Genomic DNA, 20,735 nt, shown 5'->3' with positions numbered 1-20,735 from the left:
AGTGAATATTCCAAAGTACGATTATAAAGTATGTTTGTAAATTGTAGTCAGTTGTTATTCTGATGAAGAAATAACGTTTTCTGTTTACGAAAGTCACTCCAATGTTTGCAGAATTTTGCGTTGGTTACAGTTTTGTTCCAGACGGGACAACTATTTTGTATAACTCAAACAGAAGAGTTGATTCTATAATTGGATTGTAGAAATCATTTCATTAATTGGTAAAATAATAGGAGTCACAGTATAGAGAATTCTGTCGACATTTGAAACATAAGTTATGTTTTGTTTTAACATTGTATAACTCAAGCAATACAGTATGTTTAATTCTATTCTAAAAGGCGAGCTCAGCCAAAAGTGATGGTTTTCAAATCAGTGATCGATCGTGGATTTGTCTCAACTGTAATATTAAGATATTTGAAGGATGGGACCCATATCCTGACCTCAGTGAACCGCACTTTTTGTGCTTAAGGATTGAAATGTCCTGCTTTGGTCATTTTTAAGTGAAAATAGACGTGCATAAAGTCAATATAGGTGGAAGGCATTAATGGAGTTATTTGTCTATGTTCTTGACTGCCGTAGCAATTCTTATTCTTCCGAAAATGGAATATTCATCATTAATGAAAAGAGAAAAAATTGCTGGTAAGATTATTCATGAGGGGCTAGTGCAGTTTTCCTCGGCTTCACAGTCATGTCAAAAAATTGAGCATTTTATTCCTGGTCAGACCATGCTTTGGGGATCTTAATGGGAACATTTAGAAGTATCACCACTGCAACAATATGACCAAAACTGTGTCACAGAGTTACATTGCATTAGTATATACAGTCTATGTCATACTGTGCAATTATATCATACACAATGTGTATCACTGTTTTAGTTATAATACAATCACCCGGTTGTGTTACATTACTATATTGTTCAGTCTCTGTTATTACATTTTATGATTGTAAATACCCATTCTCAGTTTCTGATATATTTGTCATATTGTGTCTCATTCTAATAATATTGTATTATGTTATTATTTTCTTCTCTGGTATTATTTTACTTGCACTGAATTTCTCATGAATTCCATTCAGTCTTTGTTATATTGTTTTATATATATATAGCTACTGTTGTTCTTTGCTATGTTAGAGTCTATCATTATTGTTATAGTATCTGATATTTGTTATTTATATTTCCATCACCCAGTCTGGTGCTCCTCTCTCCATAAGGTTCCCTCATCTCTGTTCTGCTATGTGTTATATCCTGTTTGAAAATGTGAATTCAGTTTTAAAAAAATAATAATCTGGAAATAAACAGCTGATATCAGTAAAAGTGACCATGAAGTCAGTCATAAAAACTTATCTAGTTCTCTAATGTCCTTTAGGGAAGGAAACCTGCCATCCTTACCCAGTATGTAATATATGTGACTCCAGCCTCACACCAACGTGGTTGACTCTTAACTGCCCTCTGAAATGGCCTAGCAAGCCACTCAGTTGTATCAAACTACTACAAAGAATAACAAGAAGCACACAGACTGCAGCAGTTCAAGAAGCAGAGCCATCACTGCCATCTCAGGGCAACTAGGGATGGGCAATAAATGCTGACCTTGCCAGCAATCCTGAAAATGAATAATTTTTTTAAATAATCATTATTATCTATTGCAATTGACATTATTTATCTATTATGTCTAGTCATGTGGTGCTATACTAAAGATAGCTGATGCAAGATTATGACCCATTTGTGATTGTGAGGCAGGAAACTGATGGGAAAAATTTTGGGTGGCTTGGAGGGACTACTTCCCACCATTCTTGAGCAGGGAAATTAGGACAATTGTTTTAAATTTGTCATTAGTGGTTTAAAAATAAGCTAACAACCAATCGAGGCACACATTTCAAAAATGGTTATTCTTGAGATTTTGTTAGTAGTTTATTGTTCTCAAAAAAAAAATGAAGGCGTTTTGCCCATTTTTCAAAAGAAAAATGGGATCTTCAGTCCCTTTGTTTTTTTCCTATGTGTGAACTTAAAAAATGTTGATTTTTATCCATATTTTTATTTTATTTGTTCATAGGATGAGGGTGTCGCTGGCAAGGCCAGCATTTATTGTCCATCCCTAATTGCCCTTGAGAAGGTGGTGGTGAGCCGCCTTCTTAAACCGCTGCAGTCCGTGTGGTGAAGGTTCTCCCACAGTGCTGTTAGGTAGGGAGTTCCAGGATTTTGACCCAGCGACGATATATTTCCAAGTCAGGACGGTGTGTGACTTGGAGGGGAATGTGCAGGTGGTGGTGTTCCCATATGCCTGCTGCCCTTGTTCTTCTAGGTGGTAGAGGTCGCGGGTTTGGGAAGTGCTGTCGAAGAAGCCTTGGAGAGTTGCTGCATTGCATCCTGTGGATGGTACACACAGCAGCCATGGTGCACCGGTGGTGAAAGGAGTGAATGTTTAGGGTGGTGGATGGGGTGCCAATCAAGCGGGCTGCTTTGTCCTGGATGGTGTCGAGCTTCTTGAGTGTTGTTGGAGCTGCACTCATCCAGGCAAGTGGAGAGTATTCCATCACACTCCTGACCTGTGCCTAGTGGATGGTGGAAAGGCTTTGGGGAGTCAGGAGATGAGTCACTCGCTGCACAATACCCAGCCTCTGGCCTGCTCTTGTAGCCACAGTATTTATATGGCTGGTCCAGTTAAGTTTCTAGTCAATGGTGACCCCCAGGATGTTGATGGTGGGGATTCGGCGATGGTAATGCCGTTGAATGTCAAGGGGAGGTGGTTAGACTCTCTCTTGTTGGAGATGGTCATTGCCTGGCACTTGTCTGGTGCAAATGTTACTTGCCACTTATGAGCCCAAGCCTGGATGTTGTCCAGGTCTTGCTGCATTAAGCTCCTTTAAAAAAAATACAGTGTTTCATTAGTTAAGTTGATTTTCCATGTTATTTAAAACCCTTTCTAAATGCAGATATGTTATAAATTTAGGAAGAATCCAAATTGTAGCGTTATGGTAGCGATACAAATGTATCGGGTTTGACTTTGGGATGCCATTTACTCATTGTACCTATTTTACTGTACATTCATCAAGTCCTTTACAACTTTTTTATGCTCGTAGCATGTGGGTATTGTATAAAGAACACATGCTCATCTAGTGGTTTTGCAAGATATCAAAGAATTTGAAAATTCCACCAGAATTTATGACTCACCATGAGTCAGCTACTAATGTAACAGATCCTTAGTAGTTCTTTCCTATATGATGAATTTTGCTCAGTAAATGCACTTAAAGAGATAGATTAAGTGTACTTAGGGATCAGTTACCTTAATGACCAAAAGTCACAATCATTATCTTTTTTATTGATAATCATAAAACTTGATATAATTTTAATCATTCTTGTAGATCAGAAAAATATGATAAAGGCTTGCATTTATGCATTGCTTTATCACATCTCTCAAATGCCTGAAAGCCCTTCATATATGATGAATTACTATGAATTAGAGATTGTTGTAATGTAAGCAAGGCTAACCAACAATGGGTTAGCCTACTGCACCTGATTACAGTGGGTTAGCGTGCTTCATCTAATCGTTGCTTAAATAATTCCAGAGTTTTCATCTCCACCACTCTGCCTAGCAGTCCATTTCAAGCATTGATCACTCTATGTGTGAAAAAGAACCTTCTGATATAAATCCTAAAGTCACCTTTACTAGTTTGGACCTGTGTCCCTTTATTTTATTCCTACAGTTTAATTTAAAATATTATTCTGGATTATTTTTTCCATTCTATTTACTATCTTATATACTTTTGTAAAATCACCTCTCAGATACCTTCTTTCCAGGCTAAAAAGTCAAACTCCTGACACGAGGGATCAGCCTCATGGCTCTTCTCTGCAATGCCTCCAGTGCTTGAATATTTCCCTTGTTTCTTAGTAACCAGAACTGCACACTATATTCAAGGTACAGGCTAATCAAAGCACTTTACAGCTTAATCACAACTTCCTCTGACTTGTATTCTACTGCTTTGGCTATGTAGTTTATTCTGTTGGCTTTTTTGATTGCTGCTGCTCGGCATTGATTGGACATGTTGCGCGTTGAATCTACTAAGATTCCTAGGTAAATTTCAGCCTTATCACTAGCTATTTCAACACTATTCATGGATATGTATATCACCCATTTTTCCTTCCTCTATGCAATACTTTACACTTGTCTGCATTTATATATTATCGCCAGTCGATAACAATAAATGTTAAAAAGAGAGAAGTGGACATGTTTTATAAAAGTGCAAAAATCTTTACTAATACGAATTCTGTTTTAAAGACAACCTGTATAGAGATTCCAACCATTTACAATAATTGACTGGTGAGAGGTGAGAGTAGCCGCCCTCGACAACAAATCAGCATCCGATGGAATATGACAAAACTGATCTCAATGGGGGTCTAGGGGAAAACTCTCCAATGATTGGACTCATATCTGACAACATAAGATATTTATGGTTGTCGGAGACCATTCAAGCAGCTGCAGGACATTGCTGCAGGAGTTCCTTAGTGAAATGTCCTTGGCCCAACCATCTTCAGCTGCTTCATCAATGATCTTCCCTCCGTCATGAGGTCAGGGAGTGATGATTCCATAGTGTTCAACTCTGTTCACAACTCCTCTGATAAGGAAGCGCCCTGTGCCTGCCTACAGCTGAATCTGGATAACACCCAGGCTGGGACTGACGAGTGACTGGTAACATTTGCACTATATAAGTGCCAGGTAATGACCATCTCAAACAAGAGGAAGTCCAGCCATCTCCCCCGACTTTCCACAGCACAAGTATTGCTAAGTTCTCCATCTTAGAGATCACCAGTGACAAAAGCTTAACTGGACCAACCATATCAACGCTCTGGTTACAAGAGCAGGGCAGAAGCTGAGTACTCCATGATGAGTAACTCCCCCGACCCCTCAAAGCCCCTCCATCATCTACAAGGCTCAAGTCAGAAGTATGATGGAATATTCACCACTCGCCTGGATGGGTCCAGCCACAACAACTCTCAAGAAGCTCAACACTATTCGGTACAGAACACTTTTCTTGATCAGAACCCCTGCCATTGAACTCAATCTACCCCCTTCATTGCTGGAACACTGGCTGCAGTATGTACCATCTACAGGATGCACTGCAGCAACTTACCACAGTTACTTCGACAGCACCTCCCTCCAATGCGAGTTTTACCACCAAGAACGACAAGAGCAGCAACATTGTAGGAACACCATCATCTACAAATTCCCCTTTAAGTCGCACACCATCGTGACTTGGATGTATATCACCATTCTTTCATCATTGCTGGATCAAAATCCTGGAATACTCTACCTAACACCATCGTGAGAGCACCATCATCACGAGGCCTGCCACCACCATCTTCTCAAGCAACTCAAAATGGGCAATCAGTGAATCCTTGCCATTGTTGCCCACATCCTGAGAACAAATAAAAAAAACTACTGTCAGTTCCAAACACATTAACAAATCAGATTCAAATTTGTGCCAGGTGATTGCAAATGAATGAAGACAAACAAAATTCCATTCCAAAGTTACACACTTTAGACCTTGTTTCTCTGGGTTTCTGATCCACTGTTAGATTTGATACAGTACACATTGTTGTATATCATGTTCATTAATAGATAGGCTATACAAAACAACTCTTCGACTACCCTGATGGCACGACCAATTTAACCAGCAAGCAACTAAACCTTGGAGACCGGGAGGTCCCAGCTTCAAATATCAATGCTGCACTGACTTAACCAATAGAAGTCGGGTTCTCTAGGGGTTGAGTCAGATGAACGGATAGTGTGTTTCTTAATTTTTTTAAAAAACATGTTTCTATGGGCATATTTTCCAAACGACAATATTCCCAAGTTAACATCTGTGTTAAAGTGCACAGAGGTATTTAGTACAGGTACTAAGCATTCATACAAGAATAGCGCTTTCAGAAAAAAATACTTCTTTGTATGGTTATTATTAAACTGCTCACTATTTCAGGATCATCCCAGAATGCAAAGAAAATCCCCGGCTTCTCTTCTCCACTACAAACCATCTTCCTAAACCTCTCTCCCCTGCCTCCTCCACCCTCACCTCCAAAAACAAGTGCAAGGAGCTCATGGACTTTTGTCAATAAGATTGAAATCATCAGCTCAGCTGCCTCTGCTGCTTCCCTCCCTTCTCCTAGCCCACCAAGCCAGATTTTCCCTAAGGTTCCTCCCCTGCCCTAACCTGGAACTCACATCTTTCCCTAGTTTCTCTTCTATCTTCCCTCATGTCCTCTCTGAGCACATCTTGACCTTGAGACCACCTCCTGCTCCCTCACCCTATTCCCACCAAACTGCTGACCACCCAACTTCCCTTTCTGGCCCCCATATTAGCTGATATTGTTAACTGTTCCCTCTCCTCAGGTACTCTCGCCCTCCCCTTCAAATCGGCCTTCATCGCCCTCCTCAAAAAATCCACTCTTGACCCCTCTATTCTTGCAACCTCCCTTTCCTCTCCAAAGTCCTTGAATGTGTTGTCGCCTCCCAAACCCGTGCCCACCTTTCCCACAAGTCCATGTTTGAATCCCTCCAATCAGGTTGCCTCTTGCGCATCCCCGATTTTAATCGCTCCACCGTTGGCGGCCGTGCCTTCAGCTGCCTAGACCCTAAGCTCCGGATTCACTCCCTAAACTCTCCGCCTCTCTACCCCTCTCTCTTCCTTTGAGACGCTCCTTAAGTCCAACCCCCAACCTGTCCTAATATCTCCTTATGTGGCTCGGTGTCAAATTTTGTTTGATATCGCTCCTGTGAAGCACCTTGGGACATTTTACTACATTAAAGGTGCTATATAAATGCAAGTTGTTGTTATTATTGCAGCAATTGTGCAGTTTTCACTATATTGTTTGTATTTATAGAGAACATAATCTGCACTTTACTGTAGACAACCGTCTGCATAAATTATGTTTATATAGTACATATACGATTGTATATACATAGCCACAGTCATCAGCAGTGAAAAGCAGAAGATGTTGCATAGAAAGATAGAAAATATTATTGAATGAAATATACTACAGTAACTGCAGTTGTAATATAGAGTCTAATAGAATTGAAGAATCCTGTCAAAAAAATTGGTGTTTTATGTATAGAATTTAACCAGACTTGTACATCTCACTTACAAGGATCTATGTGTAACAATGACACATGTTTTTTCCTGGTGAGGAATTATAATCTGTTCTTTCCATGTCATGTTTTTGCAATCCATCAGAACAGACTGTTGGAAGCTCAGTACGACATTTCATCCAAAGGATTGTGTATCAGATTGTATATTGAGCTCCTTAACAATGCAGTGTCCATATCCACTTAAAAGTATTATCTACAAAGAACTGAAATGCATCACAATAGTGGGGATAAATTGACTGCTTAACCACAATACTACTGAGCATTTCTATGGTAGTCTTTATTACTACTGAAATTAAGTTTATGTTTATGTCTGTATAATTTGTGCTCAGTTCTTGTTACTTTTTTTAAAACTGTTTCTAGGATACTGGATCTCAACACTTCTACCTTTTAACAAGACAGAAACTGACCATGGCTGAGGGTTCCGAGGTGGCTGGAGATATAGACTGGAAAGAGCGGTGTATGACTCTTGAGTCACAGTTGCTCAAGTTTCGTGTGCAGGCCAGCAAAATCCGAGAGCTTCTTGCAGAGAAGGCAAGTAAATATGAACAGTTGAGACGGGGATTTTAGATGGGGAGTGGGCGAAGACAGCGGTGGGGGAGCGGGAGAAAGAGTGTAGTACAGACTACAGTCTTAATACCATTTATACTTTGAGAATGAACAGGCTTGCTGTCTTTAAACCATACATAGCAGGTTTGCTATCTTTATGTTTGTCAAAGTGAGAGATGTGGAATGTATCATTTTTCCACTTTTTGTTCCAAGTGCTGAATGAAATGGTTCCAAGTTACCTGTAACATGATGTTGATGTACTTCAGAGGTATTTCACCCCATCAAGAAAACTTAGCAAAAAGATCCTACTGGATTAGCATGATACCTAGCTGAATGACATCAGCAACTAATGTTCAATTAAGAATAGTTTAGATTGTGTTTGTTTAGAACAAGCAAATGGATATTGTATCAGTCTAGGCTAAAGGTGAACTTAGTTCCAGAGGTGGAAGGATGCTATCCTGTCTCAATGCATCACTCAAGGGGTGCTTTTAATCCTGGCTGAAACCAGGTGGGTGTACAGTTAAAATCGGCCGGCACTGATCCTGCTGTCTGGAATTTCAACCTACTCTTTTGAGCCGGAAGCAAGGACACCTACCTGAAGCTGGCAGGGCCCTCCTTTAAATGTACAGATCCGATGATGTTCTCAGGCCCCAACTGCAATTTCAACTGGTGGCCTGAGTGGGCAAGATGTTGTGGCTTTCTTGCCAGGTGAAGATAGCAGGAGGAGGATCCAGGGCCAGAAGAGGGCCAAACAGGTACATTTTTAAAACTAGTTTTTCACTTTCTTTGTGGGGCCAGGAGTACTCCTTCGGGTCCCAAAGGGAAGTTTGGCCCCCTCCCTCTCTCTTTCCTCCCCTCCCACAAGACCCTCCCAAAACCTCCTCCATGACTTATCCTTGTTGCTGGTGACCGTTCCTTTGGTACGGTCTCCTGCCACCCGAATTTCTGCTCCTGCTCGCCGGCCAGCTGCCACTTCCCGTCTGTTTCAGATGGACAGCTGACTGAAAGCATGAAGATGAGGTCCGGGAGTTAAAATTGCCCAACCCTCACATTGCCGAGGTCGGGGATTTGCCGCTCGCCTCACTCCCGCCTACCCAATTCCTGCTCTCAGTAAACACAGGGCTTTAGTCTTTCAAATTGAAAGGGTGTGAAAAATTGTTCTGGGCAAGGCAAACTGTTTTCCAAGAAACTTTCCCTGTAAACATTGGTAAATCCATAAGAAATTTTGACAGATTAAATATTATATAAGAAAAGTAAGTTATTTATAGTTTTCTTACATATTCAGTGCAAAGGAGAATTAGCTCCCACATCTAGGGAAAAGTGCACTTTTCTTAATATCCACAATAAAAAATAGCACTGCTTGTAATAGAAATTTTGCTTTATGTATGAAGAAAAGAAATCATTTTAATTAAGATTCTGACGATTGTGGTAAAAATAATGTTAGCAGGTTTCCAGAATACACCAATTTTATAGGCCAATTTCTACAAAAATGTAACAAATCTGGATCTATGTGTTTAGTGTCACAAAGTTTAAAAAAGCACTTCCACAGAATTTCACTTTTGTGCTATAAAGCAACATCAGATTTTTGGAGTTAAAAAAAACATAATACCCTACTGCAATATTATAAATTATTTGACTACAAAAATACTTAGTATACAGTAATTGAATCCAAACCTTAATTGTGAAATAGAATCTATAGAAAAGCATTAAAGCCTAAAACTTTTTTCCATTTTCAATGTCAGTTAATTGTTTTTGTTTACAATGTAAAATATCAGGAAATTCTAAAGGAAATATTAGAATTTCATGATACAAGGTTCAAATTTATTTTCCTTCATAGACAGTATGTCTCTGATCATAGAATCAGTAGAAGTTTACAGTACAGATAAAGGTCATTTGACCCAACGTGCCTGTGCCAGCTCTTTGTGATAGCTATGCCAAAATAATCCCACCGTCATGATCTCTTCCCATAGACCTGTATCTTCCTCTGCTTCAAATGTTTTACCTACTCTTTCCTTTAAAAGGTGCAATGGTCTCTTACTCAACTACTCTCTGTAGCAAAGTATGCCATACGTTAACAACTCGTGTTGTAAAGAAAATTCTCTGAACCTCTTTCTTCACTCTCAGTGCCAGTTTTAAATTGATGACCCATCATTATTGACTTACCTACCAGAGGAAATAGTCTTCCCCCCTTCGCCTTATTAAAACTGTACATTTGGAGGTGCCCGAGAACGAGCCATAACCATTTTCTACCCCAATGTTTTTACATCCCACCGTGGTAAGTTGTAAAATTGAATCCAATAAATCTGTGGGCTAAAAAATGACCATTAAAGCTGCTGGATTGTCATAAAAACCCAGCTGCTTAATAAATGTCATCAAGGGAGGGGAACCTTCCACCCCTACCTCACCTGGCCCTACATGGGACTCCACTCCAAGAAAGAACTTGCATTTATATAGCACCTTTCACAACCTTAGGACATCCCAAAGTGCTTTACAGACAATGAAGTACTTTTGAAGCGTAGTCACCGTTGTAATGTAGGATACACGGCAGCCAATTTGTTATTAGCATGGTCCCACAAACAGCAATGTGATAGTGACCTGATAATCTGTTTTAGTAATGTTGGTAAATATTGGCCAGGACAATGGGGAGATCTCCCCTGCTCTCTTTCGAATAGTGCCATGGGATCTTTTATGTCCACCTGAGGGGGCAGACAGCACCTCAGTTTAATGTCTCATCCGAAACACGGCACATCCGATAGTGCAGCACTGAAGTGTCAGCCTTGATTATGTGCTCAAGTCTCTGCAGTGGGACTTGAACCCACAACCTCCTGACTCCAAGACGAGAGTGCTGCCACTGAGCCATGGCTGACCTGAGACCTACTTAACATTGGCAGCTTTTTTAAAAAAAACTTTGTTTTAAGATTTTGAAATCAAGTATACAGCATATGGATCCATAAAATAATAGAGTTAGAAGACTGTGATGTGTTCTAGAAATGTAGGGTCATGGTATTACCAAATCAGTTATTTTACAAAAATGTGACAAGTTTCTGAAATGTTATTTAAGAAGTTAGCTTTTCATTCATGAGATCTTGCCTTGTTTTAAAGAGCAAATAGTTTTATAGTTGCTGCCCATCTGATTTATAGCACTCTTTAGTCACTTGTCATGCCACATGCTGTTAAATCTCAACATTTAGAAGCTTCTGCAGTATTGTTTATTTGGAATATTCCCCAACAAACTGTTTACAATATACCACATTGTTTTGGATTTGCGTGAGAAAAAAAAATTAACGTCTGGAGCATTTGTCTCTCTGATAAACAATATTTTCTGTCTCATAATTGTTAACTGATGCACTGTAACTTAACTCAGTAACTCATCCCAGCCAATTCCCACAATAATATTATAAGTCCTCTTCTTTAAAAGATAAGGAGAGGTTAGGGGAAGTATTCTCTGTGCTAAGTCTTCTGCCACAAGTATTATTTAAAAGAATTTGATTATTTGGTTAATTTGCTCAGGCGTCCAGTCCTGCTATCTGTGATCCCCACTTACAAGCAGCTCTATTGCAGTCACTATTAAAATCCCATCGTTCCTCTGAACTTCTGTTGTCTTGTTCCTCCTGAGCTATGAAATTGATCTACATGTGTCCTGGATTTGCTTTGGGACAGACTAGAGGCCAGCCCAGAAATACCCAAGGTGGGAAAAGTTAGTACAGACGGAGTACACTACTGCAGGTAGCTTTGCAGCTCTATAGTAAAGAGTTGGGTTTACTGATAGGACTTGGGTTAGAATCCGAACTTTGACTGCCATTTGAACATGACTTTCAAAACCACAATCATCACCCACTCCTAATCCACCTTTGGCAGTTCTGTCCGTGCAAACTCCCACCGCATCACCAACCTGCCTTTCCACTCAAGTCCTCGAAAGTGTTGTTATCGCCCAGATCTATGCCTATCTCTCCCACAATTCCCTGCTCGATTCCCTACAGTCAGGTTTCCGCCCCTCCCACAGCACTGAAACAGATCTAGCCAGAGCATTAAGCAACATTATATGACGGTGGTGCATTATCTCTCCTCGACCTCTGCACTATTCTCCTCCAACATCTCTCCTCTGTTGTTCAGCTCCTCGCTTGGTTCTACTCTTACAGTTCCATAAGCTAAGCCATTGCAAAACTCTTAATATGATTTTTTTTAAACACAAACTAATGTTAGTGAAAAAGTCAGTTAGAGTATAAGGCAAGTATAGTGGCATTGGGGTGCATATGCTTTTAGTGACATCCTTGCAAGCTTTTTTTCTTGGAATGTCATCTGTTCTGTGTCATGACGTCACGTCTTTTAAATACAAAAAATATTTAATAGATGTCATGTCATATTTAATATAAAAATCTCAATCCTAAAGAGCGTATGAAAACAAGCTGTGTTACAAAATACATCTGTGATGGGAAAGTATGAAAACCAAATACAAATTAACTTTATCAGAAGCCAGGGATTTTTGACACAAGACATTGACCTCTTTTTGAGTACTTTCTGGATAATTAATCAGATTGTTGTTGAATGTCTCTGAGGCCAGGAAATGAAGTGCGGTCTCCATATGACGTAAATGTATCTTGGGATTCAGTGACCTGAGACTAAAACAGTCCCAACAGAGGATGTTGACATGTTTAAAATAATTGAAGTCTCTAGTGAAAAATACACACGGAACATGTGATTAATAGTTTTTTAAAACTTAAAAAGAGACAGATACACAGTAATGTTGTTCAGTGACAGGTTTTTCGACTTCGGGAGAATGCTTGGTGGAGTGAAAGGGCAATCGTGTGATCTGAGGAGGAAAGGCTTTGAATTAATAATCATTTCCTTGAGCTCACAGGAAGAAGGTGCATAGTTGGGTTATTGGCAGCCATATTTGATGAATTACTGATAAATGCACAATGTACAGTGGGCGGGGGTAGGGGTGGGGCGGTGCTTCCTCAGTGTCCCCAGGCTAAGGAGAATGCATAAATTAGCCATTGCATCCACAAGCATGGAAGGACGATAAAAAAATCAACAATCTCCATGCCCATCTTTCCCGCAACTCCATGTTTGAATCCTTCCAATCAAAATGTGAGGTTATCCACTTTGGTTGTAAAAACAGAAAGACCGATTATTATCTGAATGGTGATAGATTGGGAAAAGGGAAGGTGCGACAAGACCTGGGTGTTCTTGTACACCAGTCGCTGAAAGCGAGCATTCAGGTGCAGCAAGCAGTTAAGAAGGCGAATGGTATGTTGGCATTCATTGCAAGAGGATTTGAGTACAGGAACAGGAATGTCTTGCTGCAGTTGTACAGGGCCTTGGTGAGACCACATCTGAAGTATTGTGTGCAGTTTCGGTCTCCTTATCTGAGGAAAGATGTCGTTGCAATGGAGGGAGTGCAACGAAGGTTTACCAGACTGATTCCTGGGATGGCAGGACTGACGTATGAGGAGAGATTGGGTCGACTCGGCCTATATTCACTAGAGTTTAGAAGAATGAGAGGTGATCTCATCGAAAATTTTAAAATTCTAACAGGACTAGACAGACTAGATGCAGGGAGGATGTTCCTGATGGCTGGGGAGTCCAGAACCCAGGGGTTCACAGTCTCAGGATACAGGGTATGCCATTTAGAACAGAGCTGAGGAGAAATTTCCTCACTCAGAAGGTGGTGAACCTGTGGAATTCTCTACCACAGAAGGCAGTGGAGCCAAGTCATGAAATGTATTCAAGAAGGAGATAGATGTTTCTTAATGCTAAAGGAATCAAGGGATATGGGAAAAAAGCGGGAACAGGGTACTGAGTTAGATGATCAGCCATGATCATTTTGAATGGCGGAGCAGGCCCGAAGGGCCGAATGGCCTACTCTTGCTCCTATTTTGTATGTTTCTATGTCAAGTTTCCGCCCCTGCCACAGTACTGAAACGGCCCTTATCGAAGTCATAAATTACATCCCATGTGACTGTGACCATGGTAAACTATCCTTCCTCCTCCTTCTCGACCTGTATGCAGTCTTTGACACAGTTGACCACACCATCCTCCTCCAACGCCTCTCCTCCGTCGTCCAGCTGAGTGGGACTGCGCTCGCCTGGTTCCATTCTTATCTATCCAGTCGTAGCCAGAGAATCACCTGCAATAGCTTCTCTTCCCACTCCCACACAGTTACCTCTAGAGCCCCCAAGGATCTATCTTTGGCCCCCTCCTATTTCTCATCCACATGCTGCCCTTCGGTGACATCATCTGAAAACACAACATCAGGGTCCACATGTACATTGACGACACCCAGCTCTACCTCGCCACCACTTCCCTCGACCCCTCCACTGTCTCTGATTTGTCGGACTGCTTGTCCGAGGATGAGCAAAAATTTCCTCCAACTAAATATCGAGAAGACCGAAGCCATTGTCTTTGATCCCCACCACAAACTCCGTTCCCTAGCCATCGACTCCATCCCTCTCCCTGGCCACTGTCTGAGGCTGAACCTGACTATTCGCAACCTTGGTGTCCTATTTGACTCTAAGATGAGCTTCCGACCACATAGCCACTCCACCACCAAGGCCGCCTACTTTCACCACCATAACATCGCCCGTCTCCACCCCTGCCTCGGCTAATCTGCTGCTGAATCCCTCAACCATGCCTTTGTTATCTCTAGACTTGACTATTCCAATGCTTTCCTGGCCAGCCTCCCATCTTCCACCCTCCGTAAACTTGAGTTTATCCAGAACTCTGCTGCCTGGATCCTAACTTGCACCAAGTCCCGTTCTCACATCATCCCTCTGCTCACTGACCTACATTGGCTCCTGGTCTAGGAATGCCTCGATTTTAAAATTCTCATCCTTGTTTTCAAATCCCTCTATGTCCTCGCCCCTCCCTATCCCTGTAACCTCCTCCAGCCCTACAACCCTCCGAGATCTTTCAATTCTTGTCTCTTGCGCATCCCTGATTTTAATCGCTCTACCATTGGTAGCCTAAGCCCTATGCCCTGGAGTTCCCTCCCAAAACCTCCCCGCCTTTCTACCTTTCTCTCCTCCTTTAAGACACACCTTAAAACCTACCTCTTTGACCAAGCTCCTGTGAAGCACCTTGCGACGTTTTACTATGTTAAAGGCACTATATGAATGCAAGTTGTTGTTACCCAGTGACCCATGTTGGAAATTGCATGTATATGGGTGACAGGTAAGGAGAGGATTTCATTCTGTTGTGATGCACAACCATGGTTGAATAGCCTTCTAGGCTCAAACATGACAAATGGCCACCTGTATGAGGTAATGCAGATCCCCCAGCAAGCAAGAGACTGCACCCCAAGAAGAGTTAGGACCTTCAGGATGGGATAAAAGAAAAGAAAGTGCACATTTATCCAAGCCTTTAAATATATCTGAACAAAATAAAAATTGACTCCATACACAGTATCAAAAGAAAAGAGGTAAAATGCTCCATTGGATTTTGAAAAACTGTTTAACGTTTAATATTCTGTACAATTGTAAGATCTGAACTTAGTGTACAAAATTCATTGTTCTGAAGAGCATTTTTCAGTTTGTGGCCCACACCGCTGACAGGCAAATAGTAAATACAAGGAAGGCTTTTCACTGGTTTCTTACAAATAGACTCACATTTGTAAAGATATACTATGGTTTATTTCTATATAACATCTTATTTTTTTTACTCATTGCAGCCTTTTTTCCATCTAACTAAATATTTTATGATATTTTTCCACAGTTTAATTTTTTTTTCTTTACAAACTATTTTCTGGAATGTAATGAGAAAATGGATAAATGATTAATAGAGTTGAACTCTGAAGGTGTTCTCAGATCCTAACTGAAGCAATTGGGTTGAGGCAAGCCAACCTCATTTTATTTAGTACCTTGCAGCTGCAAGGGACTTTCATCTTATCATCTGGCTCGATTTAAATCCTACTGGGAGGGGAAAGAAAGCTGTACATTAACCCATTGCATTGCCTAGTCCTCATTGCTTTATTTTTTTTCAATTTTTACCATATTAATAGGCAACTCACCATTTGGAAGGGTGGGAAATCCAACAGGGCATAGACTGATGTAGGCCTGCAGCAGCACCTTAAAAGGGAAGGCTGAAAAGATCAGGGACGGTCAATGGAACAGCAGATTTAAGCAGCAGGGAAATGTAAAGAGCATAACATGCAGAAAGGACTTAAACTTAAGGAGGTCAATGGTTAAAAGTCAAAAAATAATTAAGGAAAAGTCATTGCCAGATCCACTTCCAACTTTATCCAACTACAGTTTATGACCCCTTTAAGTAATGCTGAAAATGGCATCTTCCAACCTATATTATCCATGGTTTATGGACAGGTTGAAGAAGCACCAATGATAGCACTGATTGACACCAAAATTGCATTGGGATGCTAACTGTGTTATTTAGCCCCTAATTAAATATATTAATGAGGCCATTGCCTGTTTCTGGCAGGACCATTGACTGCCTAAATCAAGATTTTGCCAAAAATCGGAACAGGCAGATCTCCAGCGGCAAGCAAACAGTTTTTTTCTTGAAATTTTCGTCCCACTACTGCCCTGTTTACAAGCATTGGAGATTTGCTTGAGCGGATGATAGTTAATGTCTCAACATTAACACATGAGACTTGAAAATCCTCTTTTGGCATAAAGACATTGACCTAGGAGCTCTAATTCAGTTCAGTTCAGTTTCTAGAATTGACAGTCTATAGACTATCATAGGAATTGCTTTGCTTACGCATTGTGTCATTATAGGTCTCTGAAAGACTGTTGCATACAAAAGCCTAATTTTGTAATGAACTACTAAGACATACATTCCAAAAATGATATTTTAACCCTTGGGGAATGATTTTATCTTTATTATTTACTAATTTAGAAGAATTTGTATCATCAGAGAGCGCATTAATGAAGAGCGATTTGAGAGATCATGTCTTTTTTTACAATAAAACTGAGAAGATTAAGAGGTGACCAGATCAAGATCTTAAAGACATCACAGCTGAGTCTAATTGTACTCTCATCTAACATCTGCATCTATGCACTCTCTAGCTGGAGTCACTGAATAGTAATCGAAAGCAGGAATTCTTACTGGGTTCCTTTGTCTGGGATACTGAAATGAATTGCAGTACTTCCACTGCTAACATGGCTTGGATCAATTAACTCAGAACAGATCAGAAATTGAAACTAGTACCTTAGTGGTCTATGTGGCTCAGTACCACAATACACAGTATATTTACTCACTGAATAATTAGAGAGTCCATTTGTTTTATCACATTCTGTGCTTATTACTTCTAATAATGGCCAGTGGTATTTTAGTGTCCTGTGAGGTCATTATCCATAGGAAATAAGAGTGCATTTTCCAGGAAAGTTGAAAGTAAACAGAATAGTGGATATGGCTGGAAAGTGAAGTCAGGCGTAAGGCTTGAGACTGTGTCAGTACTTTTCAAACACAACTCAACTTTGTCTGATCCACATCATGCCTATGGTAATGTTAAATTAGCATCTGTAGTCATATTAGATTAAATCAATACTGACTCTGCCCATATAACTAAGGAATTGAGTATATAGTCCGTACAGCCCAACATCTAACCACTTTGTATTTGATGTGTTATTGTAACATAAAGGAAGTGATATACAGTGTAGATAAGAGATCTGTTTATTCTGGGAACTATAAAGGCTTTGATTTCCATAGACAATCACATGATTCCCTTATCGTGTTGCCATCATGGTCTGTGAAACTGGCTCAAATTATGGCAAATCACTCCTTGAAGTTATTTTTGGTTTCTGGTGAACCTTATTCTTGATGGAGGAAAGCTTTCTAATTTGCAAATGTTCACTTTTTGATTTTGTTGAATTCGAACCTTCAGCATCAATAGTTGCCTAGATATTGAAATGAATTTTCTAGATTTTTACAATCAGGCACATGGAAAGAGTTTATTTTTTGATTTAAGTTTTTATATTTCTCTGCTCTCCTCTCATCTGGGTCGTCCAGCATCAGATGGACCAAATGCCTCTCTGTCTAATGTTCCCTTCATTTCTCTGAGAAGGCAGATTGTTGCCTCCCATAAAAGCATGGCACAAATTGGAAACTTTCAAAATGGGGATATATTCAGGCCACAAATGCACATTTTACCATCCCATGACAAAACGTGATGGTGTTCCAACTTTCATTTTTATTCTGTGGAAAATAACTTCTTCAGTACTGTGACCTCGTTCAGTACTGTGCATACACACCTTTGTGACATCAGGCCTGCCTTCAGGGCTTTAATGGGTTATGGGTGAATATGTACATTCTGCACAATGGGAAGCTCTAACAATGCAGCACTTTTTAATGGTACTGACTATTAGATAATTTAATATTTAGAGTTTCCACAAATTTATTTGGTATGACTATATAGTTCTGTCTTTCCCCCAAAGTTCCCCCCCACCCCCCCCCCCGCCACCCGCTCTGGCCTGAACCTGCATTTTTCGCTAGTTTCTCTCCTATCTTCCCCCATGCCCTTTCTGAGCTCTGCTGACCACCCAACTTCCCTTCTTGGCCCCCATGCTAGCTGACATTATAAATGGTTCCTTCGCCTCGGGTATTGTCCCCCTTCCCTTCAAAAGCACCTTCATCACTCCCTTCTCAGAAAATCCACCCTCCTTGCATACTACCATCCCATCTGCAACCTCCCTTTCCTTTCCAAAGTCATTGAATGTGTTGACACCTCTAAATCCGTGTCTGTTTTTCCATGTTTCAATCTGTCCAATCAGATTTCCGCTCCTCCCATAGCCAAATAAGGCATCAGATAGGGATCAGCTTCTGTGATATCATTGAAGCCATCAGGCTTGTGCATCCACAGATCGGACAGCACGCTGACATGGAGGTTGCAAGTAGGGTTGGGATGGATGCTCTCCCAGGATGGCAGTAGTTCCAAACTACTCCTCCATTTACCACACATGACTGTCCAAGAGCCAGGATGCAGCTGGGCCAGGCTGTCCCTGCATCTGCAGAAAGATCACACCTGCAGCAGGACCATCTGAGGTCCTTGCTCAAGGAGACCAAAGACCATCTTGTTCCCAGCACTATGTTCTGGAGAAAGAGCTTAGCCTCCTCTCCCAGTCTTCTGTTGGTGAGCACTAGGATAGGTAGATGCACACCCTGAGTTCGAGACGCAACTAGATTTGTTTCTGGATGAAACAGTCATCAATAGATATATTGAGATAGAAAGTAGATGGGGTAGTGGAACAACAAAATGGAACTGGCTTGTTAAGCCTAATAGAAACATAGAAAATAGGAGCAAGAGTAGGCCATTCGGCCCTTCGGGCCTGCTCCGCCATTCAAAATGATCATGGCTGATCGCCTAACTCAGTACCCTGTTCCCACTTTTCCTCCATATCCCTTGATAATGGTCTTTTCCTATTGTTAAAAATTCTTCTGTTCCTATGTGCTTGAAATGTAATAGAAAATAAGTGTCCTATACATTGGCCATTTTTTCTACATGTTTATGGTATATGTCCCACATTGACTGGTCTAAAGGTAGAGAAGTGTGATAAAACTTACATTATTTACTCTGTTGGATCATTCCTACAGGGAACATTCCTGTAGCCCGAGTGGATCTTGGCAATCCTTTTCAGATTAGTTTCAGAATGCTGTCATCCGACACACTGTCACTGCACCTTGTAGTTTATTTTCAATCTAAGGTGAAACTGCTGTGATTTCAAACACAAAAAACACTTTTTGTTCATCAAAACAACTATCTTTTTCAGCATTTACAAAGTATCATATAGTAACAACATAGTTGCACGTTACAGCAGAGAATTGAGGATAATCCAGCCTGCCACAATCTCGACTACAGTGCATGCACTTTTATATTATTGCTTAAATCAAACAAATTAAAATGTTTCACATCATTTGTATTTTAATAAAATTGCAGGGTCAGTATTTGACAGATAAAGAAAGATATATTTTGTTGCAGCACTCAGTTTATGTTTCTATCTGTATGAGGTTGCTACAGGAATCTGTGGAATGGTTTAGTAATTGGCAGAATGCAGCCTGTAATGAAAGGGAGGCAGAACTTCAACAAGGAACCCTTCATTGGAGTTTGGAGTTTTGTGTGTGAGCATTGATTGATGAAATCCTGAGAGGTTACTGTAGGGTAATATTTGCTTACACTTCTATGACACTAGGTTTGAATGCTCAGTAAGAATTTAACCTCAATGACTAACAAAAATTGCCGTCACTATCAGGACTTTCTCTGAGTTAACATTTCTAGTATCTTAAATCAACATTCACATTACAAATTGTAAGAATGTACCCCATTGAATTAAAAACAAGAAAAGTACACGGTGTCAAACTAACTCATGCATCATTAGAAAGGATATGTACAGTATAGTACTTGAATTGTTGAAATGACTATTGACCTGTACCCTGCTGAAAAAAAACAGCTGCATTCCTCGATGCTTTAAAATCTCAGTCACATTTGAGCTAAACACTGGAAGATAGGAACAGGAGTAGGCCATTCAGCCCCTCGAGTCTGTTTCGCCATTCAATTAGATCATGGTTTATTTGTACCTCAACTCCATTTACCCGCCTTTGATCCATATCCTTTGATACTCTTATCCGTTAAAAATCTGTTGATCTCCATCTTGAAAATTTCGATTGACCCAGCATTTACAGGCTTTAGGGGGAGATAATTCCAGATTTCTACTACCCTGGTTTCGCTCTTGAATGACCTAGCTCTAATTTTAAGATTGTGCCCCCCCCACCCTGTTTTGGATTCCCTGACCAGAGGAAATAGCTTCTCCATATAGAATCATAGAACCATAGAAAAGATACAGCACAGAAGGGGGCCATTCGGCCCATCGTGTCCACGCCGGTTCTAAGAACAACCAGGTACCTATTCTAATCCCAACTTCCAGCACCCAGTCCGTAGCCCTGCAGCTTACAGCACTTCAGGTGCAGGTCCAGATACTTTTTAAAAGAGTTGAGGGCCCCTGCCTCGACCACCAATTCGGGCAGCAAATTCCATACACCCACCACCCTCTGGGTAAAAAAGTTTTTTCTCATGTCCCTTCTAATCCTTCCGCCAATCAGCTTAAA

The 20,735-nt window shown here is 40.6% G+C and overlaps 1 protein-coding gene across 1 annotated transcript in view; it reads left to right on the top strand.

Moving 5' to 3' along the window:
- plekhh2 (pleckstrin homology domain containing, family H (with MyTH4 domain) member 2) overlaps positions 1 to 20,735 on the top strand; it is a 107,533-nt gene that overhangs the window by 526 nt on the left and 86,272 nt on the right. The window contains exon 2 of the mRNA XM_067988801.1: positions 7,494 to 7,664. Within this exon, the coding sequence (XP_067844902.1) occupies positions 7,542 to 7,664 (123 nt within the window). The 5' untranslated portion in view covers positions 7,494 to 7,541. The remainder of the gene's footprint in view (positions 1 to 7,493; positions 7,665 to 20,735) is intronic.

This window comes from Heptranchias perlo, chromosome 8 (genome assembly GCF_035084215.1).
Source record: "Heptranchias perlo isolate sHepPer1 chromosome 8, sHepPer1.hap1, whole genome shotgun sequence".
Taxonomy (NCBI): domain Eukaryota; kingdom Metazoa; phylum Chordata; class Chondrichthyes; order Hexanchiformes; family Hexanchidae; genus Heptranchias; species Heptranchias perlo.
Note: the sequence above shows the minus strand (reverse complement) of the source record. Positions and strands in the feature narration are given on the sequence as shown.